At 39.0% G+C, this 20,210-nt stretch overlaps 1 protein-coding gene across 2 annotated transcripts; it reads left to right on the top strand.

Annotated features, from left to right (window-relative positions):
- The first annotated feature begins 737 nt into the window (after window positions 1-737).
- Window positions 738-20,210, top strand: LOC113667746 (regulatory-associated protein of mTOR). 2 transcript variants are annotated; one of them, XM_089185022.1, is made up of 33 exons: window positions 738-1,048; window positions 1,144-1,246; window positions 2,395-2,477; window positions 2,835-2,912; window positions 3,560-3,640; window positions 3,768-3,914; window positions 4,317-4,480; window positions 4,590-4,649; window positions 4,959-5,059; window positions 5,309-5,453; window positions 5,601-5,676; window positions 5,885-6,070; window positions 6,346-6,456; window positions 7,314-7,388; window positions 7,484-7,549; window positions 8,577-8,768; window positions 9,323-9,463; window positions 9,850-10,132; window positions 10,935-11,092; window positions 11,696-11,776; window positions 11,969-12,075; window positions 12,720-12,858; window positions 13,602-13,739; window positions 14,051-14,159; window positions 14,289-14,403; window positions 14,974-15,098; window positions 15,249-15,362; window positions 15,961-16,073; window positions 16,349-16,479; window positions 16,722-16,808; window positions 17,079-17,195; window positions 17,718-17,847; window positions 18,146-20,210. In XM_089185022.1, exons 1-33 carry the CDS (start codon window positions 890-892, stop codon window positions 18,218-18,220), a joined length of 3,990 nt encoding a protein of 1,329 aa, XP_089041148.1. In that variant the 5' UTR covers window positions 738-889; the 3' UTR covers window positions 18,221-20,210. The 2 variants fall into 2 exon arrangements, with proteins under 2 accessions (XP_089041148.1, XP_027039404.2); XM_027183603.2 differs by having other exon boundaries at window positions 12,693-12,858.

Raw genomic sequence — 20,210 nt, 5'->3', positions numbered from 1 at the left:
GATAGCCGTCGGCCAACCTGGTACGAAACTGTACACAACTCTATTATCATTCATGTTACAAGTGATAATGAAAAAAGTTTCTTGTGTCCCCGTAGTATAACCCGTGTGTCTGGTCATCTCCTGAAGCTCTTGCAATAATTATTTTGGAAATTGCCTGTTGTAAGATCACAATCATTCGTTCATGACGTCCATATTTACCAACGAGTGTTAATGGACTTTTCACAGATTCTATTATCTCGACTAGATTTCAAGGCCACTAATTCTTGATTGAACACAGTGAACTTGAAAAATTAGCATAGAAGCGCACAGAAACCAGGTACATGATGTCCGGAAGCAGTTATTGTAATCTTGTTGCTGCGATTTAGGTACAAAAAAATAATCTTCCATCTTATGCAAGGTGCGGTAATATTGCATTGTCGTTTTTCCAAACCAAGCAGTTTCATCTCGTGCAACCTAGGCAGGTTGTGAAAGCTGTTTATTAAACATTTGACCGCACGCGTTACCTGAGGCATGAAAGTACTTTTCCCGTGACAAAACACCTGTTTTTGTCTCTTAAAAGTGGAGGATCTCGTGATCTTTCATGGCGTGTCAAATTGACGAAGCAAAATGTTTTATGATGTGGAGGCGTCGCCTAAAATGAGCAATTTCTACGTGTTACCTCGTGACGTGTGAAAGTCACGCTGGATCAAAGTACAAGGGGGCCCGCAGTTTTTATATCGCGATGTAAACATAAACACAAGCATGCGCAGTTTGTGATAGCACCGGTGAACACGTTGTGGTTCCTTTTAGTAATTTCTGGGAATTGGCAAGAGGAGAAGCCGTTCAAGATGGATGTGATTGTGTTTTTGGAGCCTTGAATTGTGTCTATGAGTGACTGAAGGCTTCCAGGATGTCAGCTGATGACTTTGTGAACTACGATTCCTTTAGTGAGGAGGACGAAGACGAAATAGTAGATTGGCAACTACCACTATGTTTTATGAAGAAGCGCCACAGAGAACAGATCGAAGGTTCCAGATCTTTAGCTCAAACGTGGCGTATGAAGGAGCGAGTAAGTGATCCAGTCACGGAGTACTCCTTCTCTTGTTTGTCGTGTTTCGTGATGCCTTTTCCTAACGCTGAGTTATCGATTTCGCTTTGTTTCAGATGAAGACCGTCAGTGTAGCACTAGTGTTATGCCTAAACATTGGGGTCGATCCACCAGATGTCGTAAAAACCTCACCTTGTGCAAGAATGGAGTGCTGGATCGGTTGGGAAAATTTTTAATTCTTTAAAACATTCCTCTCATTTTTGTTTTACTTGTTATGAGGGCGCCATTAATTTCCGGCTTGTTATTATCAAAACCCACCTTTACCGGTCAAACTTGTTCAGTATGTGTACATAACTTAATACATTTCCATGCTCATTCATCACAATTGGTTGCCTAGTAAATGAAATTTTGCACAAATTAATACTAAGGAAATCAGAAAAACAACTGCGTTACTAAAAAAAAAAAATTGAACTTTGCGCACATTGAGTAATTGCGCAAGATTCATCCAATTAAATAACTCGGTGATGATTGCCTTGTTGGCAACCGTCCCCATCAATTCGTCTTTGAGCATCTGTAAATATGGCGGGTTCGCGAATCATACTTGATACAGTTCGAGTGAAGTATAGTGCCCCCAATCAGCCGATTTTTATGTTTTTACAATAAGTATTCTGAATGTATGATCTTCGTTCTTGTAGTAGAAGCAATTATCAAGAGTCAGGTAGCTCTGCAATCGCCTACACCCCAAATATTTATATACAACCCGACTTTCTCAGCACACTATTGATGTTGTTGGATACAAAATATACCTCCAGGTTATTTTTAAAAGAAGATTATTGTCCCCTTGTTATTTATAAGTGACAGGAAGCTGAATGTGCACAGTATCCAATAAACTACAATTCTGATGAAATCCTATGCAAGCTTAGGATGTCATGAAACATGCCCACACATGTTTTAATTGTATCAGATGCAGTGCCTGGTAAATTTGTTTGAACGTGCAAACTGTTTATGATGGCTGTATCATCAGTCTCTTTCCTCTAAGTACTGGCACAAAACTGCTTCTAAATCTTAATGAACTAATGTCCTTAACTGTAAGAACTCAGTGCTGATTTTATTGTAATGTTCTTATAGTATTGGGTATTGTTCCTAGTGGATTTAGACACTTTTTCCTTCTGCTAGTAATAGAATAGCTCAGATTTTTAGCAGGCTACTACTTGTTGTGGCATGCAACATTGGTAAGTCAATTGCAAAAAATAATAAACATAATGTACCTAATTTATGACATTAAAATAGAGAATTACCAATCTGGTAGATAGAGAATGTTTTAATGGTATGTAATTGTCATGGAGAGATATCTCTGTATTTTACAGATCCTTCATCTATGAGTCCGCAGAAGGCTTTGGAAATTGTTGGAAACAAATTGCAGGAACAATATGAACGTTGGCAGCCAAGAGTAAGATGAAGTTTTTGACATAACTATTTAACTCTGAAGAGTGACCAAGAGAGAATTTCTCCTTACATTATCAGTAGAAAATCAAGAAGACAGTAATTAGAATGATGAAAAATATCAATAAGGAGATTATTAGTGATCCAATACTAAATTCTCCAAACTATTCATCAGGGGTATTATATGGCAGACAATAAGGAGAGTTATTTATGAGATCTTGAGAGTGTAAGGGCTAATGTCTGATATATGCTTAGAGCCCTTTTTGACTGGTCCATTAAAAATTTGGTTTAAAATGGACTATTAGTGATATCAAGTCAGTTTGAAACAGAAGAGACTGACTAAGAAATAACATTTTCCTTTCAGGCTCGTTACAAGCAGAGTCTTGATCCCACTGTTGAAGAAGTAAAGAAATTGTGTTCCTCATTACGACGAAATGCAAAGGTACTCTTTTTTAAGTAGTAAGATATTGTTATTAATTACCTGGTGTTGCCATCCTTTTGAAATTCAGAGTAATCTGATAGTTTTAATGCAGTTTTGTTTTGAACAAGTGAACATGATATTAGTTAGTAATAATTAATGATGTAGCTCACTTACTGGAAGTACCTGCTACTCTCTTTTTGTGGCCAGTTAAGTGATTCCCTTGTTAATACCTCAGCCTAAATCTATTTTGATCTGCTCCCTTATTTTGTCATCAGCTAATCATCAGTTAGTTTTTTTCCAATCTCTTTCTAATAAGGCAACAAGATAGGATCACCTTTTAACTCTCAAAAATTGTAATCATGTAACTTCAATCTTTTATTTATTGCTTAATGTGAAAGTCAAGAAGAAGTTGAGAGCTTCCAGCCTGTATCGAAACATTAAAAATTTGGTCACATCTTACATTAACTCTCTAACTCCCAGCAGCTACAAACATGTTAATTCTCCATATAATATCTGTACATTATCCAGCAAACAGGTAATGAGAATACTCAAACTAATCAGGTAGAGGTTGTTGTTGTGATCTAAAAGGGTCAGAAGAACTCTTTGGGATGGGTTTCGATAGTTTCTGCATTGTCTGAGAATGATTCAAATTTCTTTTGAAATAACAGGAGGAGAGAGTGCTTTTCCATTACAATGGACATGGTGTTCCAAGAGCAACAGCAAATGGGGAGATTTGGGTCTTTAACAAAGTAAGTTGGTCTATTTTTGAGCTTAAAAATGCTTTTAATTATTGGTGGCTGGTAAATTTCATTATGTACTCATGCCCTTGTAATCCTTTTTGTGATAATCTTTTTTTTTTTTTTTTTTTCCCTTCAGAGCTACACTCAATATATTCCATTGTCAGTGTATGACCTACAGACATGGATGGGAAGTCCTTCAATCTTTGTCTATGATTGTAACAATGCTGGACTTATAGTGCAGTCATTTATTCAGTTTGCTGCCCAGCGTGAGCAGGAACAGGAGGTTATTGACAATTGTGTGTTGTGGGAAAGTGAAGTCTCTTGTGTTGTAATTCATTAATAAAGTTGCCAAATTTTATTTTGGGATTTTGTGACATGTGTAGTCCTGTTAACATTGCTCCAGAGAAATCGTTGCGGTTGATTTGGTGAAATTCATGGAAAAAGAAAGAATTTTTGAATGACAGTAAAGAGTTCTTGAGATTTGAATTGTGCACACTGCTATATGTACAGGAATTAAGTGGATCAAAGCCATGTTTTATCTCATGAAATCAGCCATGTAGCAAATTGAGGGTATTGACAGTTTTCCCACCATGTGAATTTTGAGGGATTTGTAACCAAATGATTTTTGACTTGTAAATTTAATTTTGTGCTTATAATAATGTTGAATTTGATGAAATGTTTTTAGCGCTGCTTGGGTCAGGGTACCCCCATCCCTGTCCAACATGTGGTTAGAAACTGCATCCAATTGGCAGCATGTGATGCAAACCAGCTACTGCCAATGAACCCAGAGCTTCCTGCTGATCTGTTCACTTCTTGTCTGAGTACACCCATTAAAGTGGCACTGCGATGGTGAGTTGATAACTCTGAGTCTCGGGCAAACCATGCCCACCATGCTTACTTATTTTTTGGCTGCATCATATTATGAAGCAGTTCTAATGGGATTGTTTTTTTTTTTTAGGTTTTGTAGTCAAAAAAGCAGCAAGCTGGTTCCTGGTATCACCCTTGACTTGATCGAAAAGTAAGATGGTTATCCCAATTTATATTTCAGTGTTGTAGGCTGTTTCCCTCTGTAGGGTGAGCAAGATGAGCAAATCGTGGGATGCTATCAGCAGCCTGAGTGGGCGCGATTTGTCCTAGCCCCCTCACCCTTAGAAATGCTGGCTTTGGTCCTGTGGAGAGAGAGAGAGAGAGAGAGAGAGAGAGAGAGAGAGAGAAAAGTCTTTGTGGCTAGTTTACAGAAACCAACTTTACTTCGCAGCAAAAACTTTGATTTAAACTGAATATATACTTGTGCAACTATATTGTTGCTTTTGTACATTATGCATAGGATTCCAGGTCGCCTAAATGACAGAAGAACACCCCTAGGAGAACTGAATTGGATTTTCACCGCAGTTACTGATACCATTGCATGGAATACCTTACCAAGAGGTAAGTAACAGAGGCATCAATATTGTTGCAAAAGCCAACAGTTTTCCTTCATTTATTTACCAAGAAATTAAAATGGATCGTGGTATAAACATAATTTGGGTGGGGTTCTGTTGACTCCTTGGGAGTTGGTATTATATAGCTTTATACCTTTCCGGATTTTGCTTATTGACCTTAGAATATCCTATTGTCTAAGATTTCTCTTGAAAAAAAAACAACTGTTAGTAATGTACTGGCACTTAAATCCTTTAGAGCTCTTTCACAAGCTATTTAGGCAGGATCTGTTGGTAGCAAGCCTGTTCAGGAACTTCCTTTTAGCAGAGAGAGTGATGAGGTCATACAACTGTACACCTGTGTCTAGTCCCAGACTTCCCCCAACATACATGCATCGAATGTGGTAAGTAAACATATTTTATGAGATGTTTTGGTGGGTAGCATCACTGAGTTTAACATATTTCTTTTGATGATTTTGGCAATGTGAACATTATGTCTGATTTATGGTGGAAATCTGTTGGTGAATTTAACGATTGATTGTATTTATTAGGCAAGCTTGGGATTTAGCAGTTGACATTTGTTTGTCCCAATTACCAAATGTGATTGAAAACCTAGGGAATTTTAAGGTATGTGCTTTTCTTTTTACCAGATGAATGTTATGTTCTAAGGCAGAGCTCGAAGAATGTAGCACAGTGATCCCAACACAATACGGTGACCCAATGCAGTGCCCTGGCCAGGGGTTGAACCAACACCCCTTTGATCTGTAGTCAAGTGTGGTGTCTTTAAGCCCACCTGCTATCTACTAATGGACATCTTCCCTATTTCCTCTTCCAGCATAGTACATTCTTCACAGAGCAATTGACTGCATTCCAGGTGTGGCTAGCTATGGGTGCAGAAGACAGGGACCCCCCTGAACAGCTGCCAATTGTTCTACAAGTGCTACTGAGTCAAGTGCATAGATTGCGAGCTCTTGATCTACTGGGGAGATTCTTGGATTTGGGGCCTTGGGCTGTAAATCTTGTGAGTTTTAAGGGTTTTCATTGAATAAGTGGACACCTGCTGTTGAAAAGTAGATAGTATTTGTTATAAGGCTGTGCAGTCAATCTCGAGCTTCTTATTACGTGGATTAGCTTCTTAGCTAAAGTACTTAAGAGTGCAGTAGTCAGCAGAGTCCAACAGAGTGATTGCCAAACTATTTCAGCACCTGCCTCCTACATATGCTTTACCCACAATTTTGTTTGACTTTTGTCAGCCTAAAGGTCCCAAATATATTTCTTTTTGTTTTTCTTTTTCAGGCACTTTCAGTTGGCATCTTTCCTTATGTGCTTAAGCTTCTCCAGAGTTCAGCAAGAGAGTTGAGGCCTTTGTTAGTGTTCATCTGGGCAAAGATTTTAGCAGTTGATAGTGTATGTCCACCTTGAGATTATCATTAAATTTTTTCCTTTTCCATGTGACTTCAATGGACTTGATTCTCAATTCTGATTGGACAGGCTATACAGTTGTACAGTAGCTGCCATAGGGCCACAAGAATCTGTTTCTACATGTAAATATAATGTGGGTTGGCTGAACAAAAATTTAAAATAGATTTTTAGATTAGATGTATGGGTGTATGGACATGATTGCACTGTTTTATTTTTGACATTTTGTGATAACACCTATCTTCTTACAAAACATGACACTAATGACATTTCTGATCCTAGCGGTATGCAGGATGCATGTCATGTATATAATCTTCCTAATGGGCCTTGCCTACCATAGTCTCTGTGGTATAGCAGTGGAGTGCAAAATCTGAAGGTCTGAGGAGTTTTTTGTCCTGTGCTTGTGACAAGACAAAAAAACATATTTCTCTTCATCTTTACCAAGCTCAAAACTTACCATCTTTCTTGTTTTATTTACAAGAGTATAAATACTTCTGAAAGCAAACAACTCTTTAAAACTTCATCACTCATAAACAATAGACATTAAGCATAGTCCTGAAGATGCCCTGAAAAACTAGTAAATTTGTCAAATTTGCTTGTGTTACTTTTTGTCAACACTTTAGGAAATGACTGGACTTAATAGAGACATGGAGAGCACTTTGCTCTGATAAAGGAGTTTACATACCAAATGTCACAATTAAGAAATCCCCTATTGCAGTGCATTGTTCATGACTTGTGAGAAATCTTTTTATATCATACAAATTGAAAGTACAATAATGCACCATGTAAAAGAAGATTGTAAATGAATAGCCTGCTTTGCATAATTTTTGGAACTTATTTTACAGTCTTGTCAAGCTGATCTAGTCAAAGACAATGGACACAAATACTTTTTATCTGTGCTAGCTGATGGGTACATGCGGGTAAGCCAAATTCTTTTGTTACATCAGGTTATTTAAAAGTCTCTTAGTTAGCATACATTGTAAAAATTGTGTTTTTTTTTTTTTTCCTGTTTCAGGCAGAGGATCGAACAATGGCAGCATTTGTTCTGTCAGTGATTGTGAATGAATATCCAGTTGGCCAGGTGTGTAAAAGAAAATAAATATTTGTTCAATATACTAAAGTTCACATGGCAACCAGGTGGACAATCAGACATAGTTTGATGCTACTCTGGTTTAAATCTGTAAACCAGAGAAGCATCAAACCATGTCAAATATTTGTTCCTTGGTGGCATATGTGGGAACTTTACTTCTAAAAGGTTGCTCATTATAAAAGCTCTTTGGATCAATATCAGTATCTGGGCAACTGCCCACCTACCCCTCCCCTCCCCTCCCCTCCCCTCCCCTAACCCAACATTAATCCTAACTTGTTTTCAATAGACTGTTGTTGGGTTAGGGGAGGGGTAGGTGGGCAGTTGCCTAGATACTGATATTGATCCAGTTCTTTTAACTCCCTTCCTCTCTGTCCTCCTCCTCCCCCTCCTCCTCCTCCTCCCCCTCCCCTAGAACAAAAACTGTAGCACTGTTATTCATTGGGACTGTTTTTAAGGACAGAGTTTTGTTTATGTAAAAAGGGAGGAGGGGGTGGGTAAGTTTCTAAATAAACTGCAGTGCTGCATCATAGGAATTATTACTTATTTAATCATTAATTAAATTTAATTCTCTATTGAAGACATACTATTTCAATGTGGCATGTCATAAGTGATATTTAGTATTTAGTTATATAGTTTTATATTTAGTTATATATATAGTTTTAGTTTTTATTCAAGTTTTTAAATTTTGGTCTGTATTATTTATGTTGGTTTATTGTTTTGTATATTTTGATATAAGGCCGAGGATTTACATTTTTATCTTACGTTTATATTTTATTTATTTTATTCTATTTATTTTATTGTGCATTTGATCATATGCGCATGTAAAATGCGTGTTGCAGACAATAAAGATTATCATCATCATTATTATTAATTATTATTATTACAAGATAATTTGGTTTCATCAACTGAGTTGATAATGTAAACTGGCCACAGTATAGAGTTACCAAAGCTCAGGTTTCAAGCGTTAGTCCCATATCAGCATCATTGTTAAAGGTTGTGTTTGTTTTCCTGTCCTTAGGAAGCCTGTGTTCAAGGCAATTTAATTGCCATCTGTCTGGAGCAGCTGACTGATCCCCACCCTCTATTGCGACAGTGGCTTGCTATCTGTCTTGGTCGGGTGTGGTACCATTATGAAGCTGCCAGGTGGTGTGCAGTAAGGGACAGTGCCCCAGACAAACTGTACTGCCTTCTTTCTGATCCTCTTCCAGAGGTAAGAGGCCTGGTGAAGTCTAGAAGATACTCATTTTGACCAACGTAGCCACTAGATACTTTTATCAATTGGTTGAAAAGAATCAACATACATTTCGATAACCTACAAATTAAACGTAAGCCTTTAGGGCATCTCAAACCACTCAAACCAAAAGAACAAGTTCAACGGTTTTTTTGTTTGTTTATGATGCAGTTTTTCATGCTATTTCTTTTCAACCAGATCTGAAAAAAATTTTTCACAACATTGGTAAAGGTGTCAAAATCCCACGAGTACTTGACATGATACGATCTTCGAGACGCTACATGAAGGTCACGATTTTTAACCCTCCAAATTAAAACGTAAAGTCTTCAAGCACAACTTTTGCAAACTATTATCATCTTCTCCTTCCAGAGCCTTCTGAGTTCCTTATACTTCATTTTTTTACTTTCATTTATTTGTTACTGAACCGATATCTCTGCCTTTTCAAATTGAAACTTATCTTGCATGTAGTAAAAACAGACTCAAAACATCTTGTAAGCGCTCCTTTACTTAATTAGAGGATTATTTTCATCAAGGTACGCGCTGCAGCGGTGTTTGCCTTGGGACGATTTGTAGCCAACAGTGGGGACAGATCTGACCAAGCTAATCAGATTGACTTTGGAGTGGCCATGACTCTGACCCAACAGTCCTTGGATGGAAGTCCGCTCGTTAGAAAGGTATCTCGTCTATTTTCTCGCTACTAAACTTCTTTACGAAAACCCTGTGGATCTCTCTTGAAGGGAATCATTAGGTAATTGGTTTTAGAGTGCTTTTCGATTTAATGTAGTAAAACCAAAACCAAATTAATCACGACAACCGATCGGAAGAAAGGAAAATACCTTTTAGAGTCAATGAGAACTCAAAGTGAAAACGACCAAACTGCCTAAAGCGCGGGAAAACGCGGGTGACCAAGTTGTGATTGGTGTTAGTTTTGCTTCTGATTGGTTGAATGAATGTTCTTATCCAATCACAGAGTGAAATACAGCAAAACCAATGCAATCTCATTACTTGCGACAGTCAATCGAAAATTGTTCTAAACTAAGGGTTGCTTTGGTTATTTCAGGAACTAGTCGTCGCTCTTCACGGACTGGTGCTGCAGTTTGAAACCAACTTTGGCGTGGTGGCTCTGCAATTCTTAGAAGAAGACCGTCAAAGGGAGAATGCACCCCCAGCAGCGGCAATTACACCCAGTGGCTGGATTGTGGTCGGCTCTGGCCCTTCTTCAGGATTGGAGCCCATTACGCACATGAGCCCCAGCAGTGGAGTCAAGAACACCAAAGGAATACGCTCCAGCTTTTCAACGTCGAATCTCAATACTTTCGCTGCTAATCCTCCTGTTGTTAGTGGTGAGGAATTTTCAAACTTGTATCTCACTAGGACTTTTCATTTCTTACAGAGGGCTGTGTTGTTAAAGGAGTATAGCGGTTTGCTTGCGAGAAGGCCCTCATAATTAGCACCGCAGGGCGCTCTTTTTTTTCTGCCCGGGAAGATTTGAGACGAGTCGGGGAGAGGTTTGGCGGGGGTGTGGCACTAATAAAAAGGCGCTGGACACCTTGTGGACCTCTCGCAGACTCGTTTTACTCGAGGCCTCTTGCTTTCTGCCAATCACGAGTCCAGGATCATTTTGGCTCCTTGTTAGCGGTATGGTCGCCAATTCCGCGGGCAAAGAAACGTTGGTGTAACGCTAATAATGACTGCCATTTCGCATTCTAGAAAGTGGTTTGTTACGTCAGAGGTGACGAAAAATGTTTCAGGAAGGAGTAACCTGTTGAGGAATAGAAAAATGTCACACTAAATTGTAAAGACGGCTTAGATCATTGCTGCAATATTCATCTTCTGCTATCTAATTGGTAACCTCCCCCCCACCCCACCCCCACGAAAAACGTTAATGTTGCTTAATTATCGCTGACGTGTAACTTTATTTAATGAGGGAAGGAGAGGGTAGGTGTCTCATTTATTTGTTTCATCTATAGAATAGAAAACATAATGGTATGATTACTTGAACAAAGTTTGGAGTAACCTGTTACTTGAACAAAGTTTAACCGTTGTGTAACAAAACCGAGTCGTAGGTTTGGGTTAGACCTCGTTTAAATTATCGGCCCAGTATGTCTTAACTCTAAAACGTGGTTACAATTTTGTGTTTTACAGGCCAGCATATGTCATCGTCACTAATGACTTACAGTAGTAGTAGTGGCAGTTCTGGTAGCAATGATTTTCTTCCTGGCATGAAAGATCTGCGGCGGACAGGCTCACAAAATTCACTGTCTTCAAGCTTTCAGTCTAATGTTTATGCTAACGTATGGAAGGTAAGTATTTGGTTAATTGTAATTATCTGTTACTAGATAATTATGCCTAACGAAAGCAAATTATGTTTAATATTCCTTCAACCGTCTCACGGCAGGCCAACGAATTGAAAGCAAGTGTAACTTTTGAAGGGTTCAATAAGCTCAAAAGTAACTCGATCTTTGATGTGTCAGTGGATGGTGAATGCTTGCTTAAGTTAACCCTTTTACTCCTAAGATAAATTCCCCCCTCCTGCTGTGACACATTTCCTTGTAAACTGGTGACAAGAATTTGGTGTTAGATCATGATGACAACTTCTACCTGATAAGTTTGAGTATTCTCATTACCTGTTTGCTGGGTAATGTATGAATATTGTAGGGAGAAGTTAAATGTTAATCACTTCTGGGAGTTTAAGGGTTAAAACAAGATGTGACCAAATTTTTAAAGTTTCTGATGCAGGCTGGAAGCTCTCACGTAAAGCGATCAATTAAATTTTGGCAGTTTTTTAATGCTCAACATGACGTTTTGCATGAATTCGGTTTTGTTACTCTATTAGTTTCTTTTCCAGAATCGCTGATGACTCTTTGGGTTCAGAGAAAAACTGATGAAATTGTTTGATTCTGCAGGCTCTGCTCAATCTGTCAGTTGATCCATTTGTGGGTGTTGCAGATCTTGCCAAAAAGATCGTAAATAGCATAACTTTGAAGGTTGGTTTGTATTACAAGCATTAATTTCGAAATCTGTGTCGATGTCAGTGTTAATATTGCATTGAAAAAGTATTTCCGGGTGTTAAACTTCCTGCTCGCTGGAACTGCTCTCTCTGCTGATTCTTTATATTTGTTATTCATATTTTCCTATCAACCTTCTTGAGGTAAATGAAAGCTTTTTCTGTTACGTAGGCCACCATTGCTGCTTGCCCCAAAAGGATCGCACAGACGCCGTCATCCAGCCTTTCTACTTCTGCCCCGTCATCACCCGGGAGATTTCCGTACCACGCGGGGTCAGAGTGAGTGAAATTAAACAATCTTTACTGGGCGTTAAACTTTTTACGTTTTTCGGTTATATGGCATAAACCCAAAAGCAGTATTTTTACAACGGCCAATGAGATAACAAGGAAAGTACCACAAGGAGCCGATGAACATTTGCAGTAAGTAGACTGTGGTAGCGCGGGAAATTGAGAGTGATCACGTGACGATTGGCTGTAGTCTTACTTTTGATTGGTTAGAAAGGTCGCGCATGTCGACTGTGTCGTAAAACTGAAACCAAAGTAATCAGAAAAAAGGGAGATACCTTTCAGTGCCAATGAAAAGTCAAAGTAAAAACAACCAAAGTCAAACTACCAAAAGAGCGGGAAAATGCGACTACCAAGTCATGAGTTGTTTTAGTTTTGCATCTAATTGGTAGAGTGAGAGACGCGAATTTACTGGACCAATCACAGAGCGAAGTGATGCAAAAGCAAAGCAATCCCAGATAACTTTTGACACAGTTGAAAATTGCTCTAAACCAGCGTATTCTCTGAAACAATCAATTAGAAGCATTCATATTTATTGAGATCGGCTACTTTAGATCTAAAAGTTTTTAGCGTTCAGTTTTTAACTTGTTTGTTCCTTTTTGTTAATCTAGCCCGTGTATGTCTCCTCCCCCTCATAGCAACTCCAATGAAACGCCTCGTATAATGAAAATGGATCCTAACCAGTCCAAAGGCTCTAACCCCAGTCCCCTTGGGGCAGCATTTCCTCACTCGTACGAGTTCCATACCAAACGGAAAATGTTCGACAAAGGTCCTGAGGTGGGTTATGTGTGTCTTAAGTATTTAATTACGATTACCTTGTTGCTTGTATGACTTGGTCCCGGCATCGATTTGATGTTCAGGAAGATTATCAGTTTATGCGACGATAGTTAATTTCGATCTTCTGTTCATGTGCAACTGAATCCTTGAAAAAAAACTCAAGAGGTCATAAATACTCTACTCAAGGTACTTAAAGTGATGTGATGTGATAAACTTTATTTATTTAGGGAAGCTCGTTCAGCGACAAGGCTGGTATCCAGAGGGGCCTTGAAGTTGAAACTAATAATACTGTCTTACAATGAAAATTACTAAATCCATGTAACTAATATATTCCTAAAATTATATAAGGTACAATAAAATATTCGCATGCAGTCCTATAGGTGATAAAATTTAAAATGGAAGTTTTAAAACTTATAGATTTTAAATCGATGCTTTAAAGTCTGGAAGGACTCAGCTTGCTTAGAGGCATAAGGCAAAGAATTTTAAAAAGACGGTCCTTGGTATCTAAAAGTTCTGTTTCCCATGCGTAGATTTGGTTTGGGCTGATGAATGTCGTCCTTCCTTCTTGCTTTATGTAAATGTCATTGGAGAGGTGGAGAAGATTAATCAGAATGGGAAATGATGAACTTGAAAATGTCGGCTTCATGTTTTCAAGGTGCTTAACCTTCCATGTTGCCCCTCCGGGTAGCCTTTCAACCGGCAATATTTTGATCTAATTTTTATCATTTTTGATTTTTTTACAGCATTCGAAACAGCCAAGTAGCGCAGGTGAAGATAACGACCAAGAATCCGACGAAGAAGCAGGTTCCTCCAAACCTCCAATGGTCACCACTAACTTTGCTGACTGGTGTGCCAGCTACTTTGCTCAATCTGTTACCAAGGTAATCCAGCTCAGACAAATGTGAAGCTGCCTTGTAGAGCAAAGGCCATTAAGGGTCTCCCTTCTCTACTTCTACCTTTCCTGAACTTTCGAGTGTGGTCCAGGTGTGGCCAGCCCCGATTCTTCATCTCAGCCTAAACATGTTGCCGCTAGGTGTTTTTTGGGCGTCCTCTTTTCGTTCTGCCTTGGGGATTCCATTTCAAGGCTTGCCGAGTTGTACTGTAAGGCTGTCATGAGGGCAAGGATTTGACGCCGCAAATAAATTAACGAATCGTCTTAAAAATGCAGTTGATGAGTATGTTTTTGTTGTAGGTACCAGAGGAACATGATCCTCAAAGTCACCTGCACTTCGAAAGAGAGTGGAGATTTGAAAGAAACTCAAAAGTACGGTGGGAGGCGGCTAAACAACAAGCTAAAACAGGTAATATGCATACCAGCGCAACTTCAAATTGAGCGTCAAAAGTGATTCGAGACCTCTTTGGTTTTGCCATACTTTGTGTGTTAACATAATTTGGAGAATTTTGTTGTTAACCGTCCTTCGTTCTTTCAGCTTCAGGAAAAATTGATGATCAGATATTTGTTAATAAGAATGTGAGTGCGCCAGGGGTGTTGAGATTTCACCCGTATGAACCACACCTAGCTGTTGCTGATAGGGGTGGGGTGAGGTACGTATGTCAGTTTACTATCGGCACGATGTTTTCTCCTAGGCAGGAGAGGTACAGGCTAAGAAACTAAATTCCCCTCAGAGGTAGAAGTAAAAGTCAGTTCTTCTCAAGATGTTTTCAGTAATATTTACGTGAAGTTGAGGTGACTCTGAACTGTATCAATAGAGTATTTGTAACTTTGCAGAAAGATGAATGAAAATATTGAGTAGAATTCACTAATAGAATGAGGGGGTCGCCTAACTCGTTTTTGAGTTGCAGGCACATAAAATTATAATTTAGGGAGTTTCTAAGAGGCCGTTGTATTGCCATGGAAACCTTACGTCAGGAACGTTCAACATTGTTCGAAATTGTTAGGAATTTGTTTTCATTCTATTTGTAGCGAGACAAACGAAAAAAGTGTGGGGGCTTCGATCCATTGACGGATTGTTGTTTACAAAAAACACGAAACCATTTTTAGCCATTCCAAGGAGTCATCTGTGGCTCAGTGTGGTTTGGGAAAGATGTAGGAGAAAAACCATAATTTGCATGGGACCAAAATTGAAAATGTTTCCCTTTCTTGTTATTTTGCAGTATCTGGAATTGGGCGGAGGGAGTGAAAGTAAACTACATTCCCAACAACAACCCTAAAGTGTCGCGCATCACGAGCATGCAATTCCTCAACGCACACGACTTGACGCTGTTGTTAACAGGAACCGGTAAGGATTAAATTTATCCTCCCCTCCTCAGAACCGATTCCGACTGAGTTCTGAGTTGTCACTTTGCTGAAAAATGATCCAAGGTCACTTGCCCTTAACTGAAACGGAGTTGAATTAACTGTTTGTTTCTTTGTGTTAACAACTTTGTAGACGATGGCTCCGTACGAGTATGGGGAAATATCGAGGGAGAAAATTACGGCGACAAAAGTCTGGAAATGGTGACAGCATGGCAAGCTTTGTCCGGGATGCTTCCGTCCACTCGAGGTTTGTAAAAAAAGTTGGTGTGATATCATGGTGAAAGTATTGAGATTATGCTTGTTAATAAGTTGAATCGGGTTGTTTTCGCCTTGTGACTGCTGAAGTTGGTTAAGATATAAAAAGTGAGCCTCTGAGAAGAGTCTTTTTTGGCTCTGACTCGCGATTTTTCCGTAGACCAACCACAGTTAGAGGAATAGCAAGTTGTCTTAGAAACAACCACACAAGCGAGTAAGTCGCGGAGTTTGAAAACCATATAAAATTGTTGATAAAATACAAAACGAAATGGTAAATTAGCGGGTAATCTGTAATTAAATAATCTTTGCGTACGAGAAGTCTCAAGTTTTCGTTTTCGTTTTCCTTGCTATTGTAACATTTAACAGATTTACATAAACGTTATGTTGTTTTTCCGTGATAGCGGTTGCGCGAGAAATTTGCGCGCGGCCGGCCAAAATTGATCCCGTTGCGCATGCCCTGCGTTTGACCGCTGTGATTCTTTCACTGGGCCGAGGGAGGGCAACATTTCGTCTACCCAAATTGTAGATCTTTCATAAAAGTGAAAATCGAAGGAATTCTTTGGTTGATTTGAATGCTGCTCCTGTTGCAGGAAGTGGTTCTGGTCTTGTCGTTGGCTGGGAACAGCAGACCGGCACCCTGTTAGCATCAGGTGATGTTAGGTTCATTCGAGTTTGGGACACTCATCGAGAGATGAGGATGCAGGTGAGTGTTTCAATGACGCGAATACGAGAAAGCAGTTTCATGTGTGTGCATGCCTGCGTATGCCTTGTGTTACTTCTTCATTTAAAAATTGCCGTGGTTCTCGTTTAGAAAGTTACCTCTTGAGTACAAAGAATAGAGAAAAAGAGGTAAAGTTATAAAAGCTTCTAGAGAACTGACGTGAGTTTCCTTTCAGGTAAACAACCAATTAGTATAGTTTGACAACCGTCAACAGCAGAGCTTGAATGGGAAATTAAGAAAAGTTTTCTTTATTTCAGGACATTCCCACCGGTGCAGACAGCTGTGTGACGAGTTTAGCTTGTGATTCTGTGGGTAGATCGCTGCTAGTAGCTGGTTGTGGTGATGGGTCCGTCAGACTATTTGATAGAAGATTGCCGCCTAGCGACAGGTAGAAAATTTCTCCCTATCAACACGAAGTTTCTTCTTTCATTATAAATACGTTACCAGACAGACAGGTAATGCAGGTCAAGAAACCGTCTCAGCTGTTAGCTAAGTAAAGAAGCAAACAGATTTTTTATTTCACCTTGTTCCACATTTTGTTTTTGTTGTTGTGGTTGTTGTCAATCTTAAAATGTTATTTTTGAGTGCTTTGGTCGCTCAGTCATAACAGTATCATTCTTTGTCTTGCAGCCGAGTAATGGCGCTTCGTGAGCATTTAGGCTGGGTTACTGGTGTTTTCTTACAGAAAGGTGGCGATGGGAACATCATAAGTGCAAGGTAAACAGTAGATTTAAAATGTAGTTCCTCCTCAGTCGTCATTTCTTTTCTTCTCTCAGCACCCTCCCTCCCCTCCCTTCCCCTCCCCTCCCTTCCCCTCCCCTCCCTTCCCCTCCCCTCCCCTTCCCTCCCCTCGGACGAAGCTCAACAAAGATTGCGAGCGAGGCTGGAGGCCATGCTATGAGAACGGGAAGTGAGTATTGCAGGAGCGTACCTTTGATTCTAATTCAAAACTTAGGAAGGAATATCTTTTTCTTTTCTTGTTTACAGTGTCGCTGGAGACGTCAAATTTTGGGATCCGCGTTTCACAGAATCAGTGCGAACCCTGAGAACTATCGGTAATGCGGCGGCGTTCGAGGTTCACCAGCAAGCTAAAGTGTTCGCCACGTGAGTATTAGTAGCATGGGTCCAACATTGGTCCAACATTGGTCCAACATTTGTGTGAAAGTGTCGACAAAGGGTAGTGCATCTTGTTTTTTTATAGCAAGATGAACTAGGGGAAAATGTAAGGAGGCAACTAAAATATTCCTTAGTATTGCACTAACTGCCTTTTCTTGACTTTGGAGAGATTAGCAATGACTTTTAACATCCGTTAATGGCTTCATATTAAAACTAAGGCAGGATTGCGCTAAGAGAATCAGTATGGAAAGCTCGACTTTTGGGGGGGGGGGTGAGGGAGGATGAGGGGGATAGAGTGGGTAATTGCCTCAGACTGGGTAGCCTATGACAGACTGGCTTCCCTGTTTCAATTTGCCTCCTGCTACAAAAACTATTCTTGTTCCTCAACGACACAAGCGCATCTCTGAGTCAACATGTCAGACTTAAATATTAAACTCTTGTGAGAACACGCCATGAAAACACTGGCCCATTGTTTTATAATGGTAAAAGATATGTTATTATTTTTTCCAGTGGCTCTGCAAGTCAAATGATCAAGGTATACAACCTGGACGGAGGGAACCTGAGTACTATAAGATATCACGACGGTTTTATGGGTCAGCGGATTGGTCCTATCAGCTGTCTTGAATTCCATCCGCACAGAGTGAGTGAAAACTGAATGTTTAGTTTAGAAGGTTGCGTGACAGACCTTAGCGATGATTGTGCGTAACCCTTTATTGAACAACAAAGATGCATATCCTCCATAGTGTTTCTTATATATTTCCTCTGGTGCTGACAAGGAGAATTTGTTTAACAATCAAAAGCCTCTTTATTTTTGGTGAACATTTCTTTTCTTCTCATGGTCTCAGAGTTTGACATAGGGGTGATTTTGTAAGGAAAAGTTTTATGCTAATCACTCATAGAGGTTAAAGGGTTACGATTGATTCTGTTGATGATTTCAGGTCCATCTGGCCGCTGGCAGCACGGATTCTTTTATCTCGATCTACTCAACTGAGAAGACTGAAAAGAAGCGGTAGAAGAAAATTAAATATTTGTACATTGTTTTAAAAAATGGTGTAGATAGACGAGTGATGACCTCTTAAGAAAGGACTCAGATATTTGTTAATAGAGTGCTGAATTATCATTAACTAAGGAGAGGACAGGATGAAAGCTAATTTAAATTTTTATCGCGGCTGCAAGAAAGGTTGAAAGGCAAACTGGGAAACAAAAGACGTGGTTCGCCCTAGTCTCCCGTTTGTCCGCCCCGTCTGATCGTGTGGTTTACGTGGAAATCTCCGAAGGGTTAGTTTTGTTTTAAAATTGTAGTGTTGCAACCAAAAGAAATAACTTGTACAGAGCAAAACCGAAGCGGTAGCCCGGTGGAAAGTAAATTAAATTTACAGGAATCAAAATGATGCTGAAAACATCAGGTTAATGAAATTTGAATTTGTGTTCAAAATATATAAACATTTCTTTAGGTATTGAAAGATATAAATATGAAATTATTTCACGAAATTTACGGTATTTCCAGGACATATGGTAGTATATACCAAAATGCAAAATGACTTGAAGTTGAAAAAAAATCCTATTCTCGCCATATATTTTATACAAAACATATCAATTGGAGAAACCACATATATTTCCTCAATTTCTACAAGTTGAGTATTGTTGGAATCGAGTAATGAGTTCATGTTTTACTCGTTTTTAAGAAAAATTGTGTTTATGTCTCTTAGCCTTAAGGTAGCAACCAGTATCATCATTCTGTTTGCCTGCATTTCACGCGTTATGTTGCTGGGAGAAGAAAATTTTTATTCATTGATTATCAGCTTTTTACCTTAACAGGAAATAGAAGGACGATTGTAGAGGATTTGACAAAATTCTTTCGGTATTGTTTTTGTTGTTGTTGTTATTTTTCAATCCTTAAACGGTCCCGAAGTGATAATATATATTTCCTCCTCACAATATCGATACATTACCCAGTAGGAGCTACTAAGAGTTGCAAAACTTATCCACTTATCTTGATGTGACACTTAATCCTTCTTACCACAATACATGGAGAATAGCTGAGCAGTTCCCTGGAATGAAAGGGTTAATTATTTTTGGTATTTTACTCGAAGAAGGCAAAGAGATGCTGGGCATTAACCCTTTAACTCCCATGAGTGACCAAGACAGGATTTCTCCTTACAATATCAATACAATATCAATCAGGCAAGTGATGGGAATGAGGAAAAATATCAATTTAAGGACTATAATCCTGATCCAATACCAAATTCTCTAAAGTAACATCATCATAATTATATAGCAGACAGTAAAGAGAATTACTGATGAGATCATGGGAGTGAAAGGGTTAAAGGTCAAGATCTTGGAAAAATGACCTTAATGAATGTACACTACCTGTACGGTACACCTACGTATTGAGATTTAAAATGAAACCTTGGAAAAATGTAAAGGAAATAACAGTGGGGGAGTCTAGGGTTACACTGCAAAGCTTTTCCTAGGTATTGTGGCAATGAGAACTTTTATTGTAGTTTGTTGCCGACAGTTTAGAGTGGCAGCGTCATATGTGTTTGGTGAAAAGTGGTGCGGGAAATGCAATTTCGTTTCCAGGGCCTTTTCTCCATTCAGCGGAGCTGTTTCCGCAGAGCTCTGTTCAAAACCGAATATTTAACTTGCATGTTATTGGTGGGTAAAAATCGTGGCTTTGCGAACGAGATTGAGTGCAACTTTGCTGGCGAGAGTTGGCGTTCTATGCGCTACTGTTAAGGCAGTTTAGTGTAAATTTTCCGAAAACTGTTGTTCAGTTGAGAAATGTTTTACTATTCATAGAAGGAAAAAACATCGACAATTCTAATAACGTAGTCGCGGGATGTGCGCATGTAGACATCAGATTCATCTTTCATAATTGTATTTTTGTACATAGGGCTATTTTTAAAATAAAATGAAGTACTGATAATTATTTATTATCCATAATACGAATTGTAATGTCTTTTTTTCACTAAATAAATAGCCTCTTTTTGTGATGTATCA

This window comes from Pocillopora damicornis, chromosome 10 (assembly GCF_964200805.1).
Source record: "Pocillopora damicornis chromosome 10, jaPocDami1.2, whole genome shotgun sequence".
In the NCBI taxonomy this organism is placed as follows: domain Eukaryota; kingdom Metazoa; phylum Cnidaria; class Anthozoa; order Scleractinia; family Pocilloporidae; genus Pocillopora; species Pocillopora damicornis.
This window is presented reverse-complemented; position numbering and strand designations above follow the sequence as displayed.

What these genes read in the sequence shown, in the direction of transcription:
- LOC113667746 (XM_027183603.2), top strand. Translation starts at nt 890, where the DNA reads ATGTCAGCTGATGACTTTGTGAACTACGATTCCTTTAGTGAGGAGGAC. An exon ending in CATTACGACGAAATGCAAAG is followed by an intron (nt 2,913 to 3,559) that starts GTACTCTTTTTT and finishes TTGAAATAACAG; the next exon opens with GAGGAGAGAGTGCTTTTCCA. An exon ending in GCTGTTGTTAACAGGAACCG is followed by an intron (nt 15,099 to 15,248) that starts GTAAGGATTAAA and finishes ACAACTTTGTAG; the next exon opens with ACGATGGCTCCGTACGAGTA.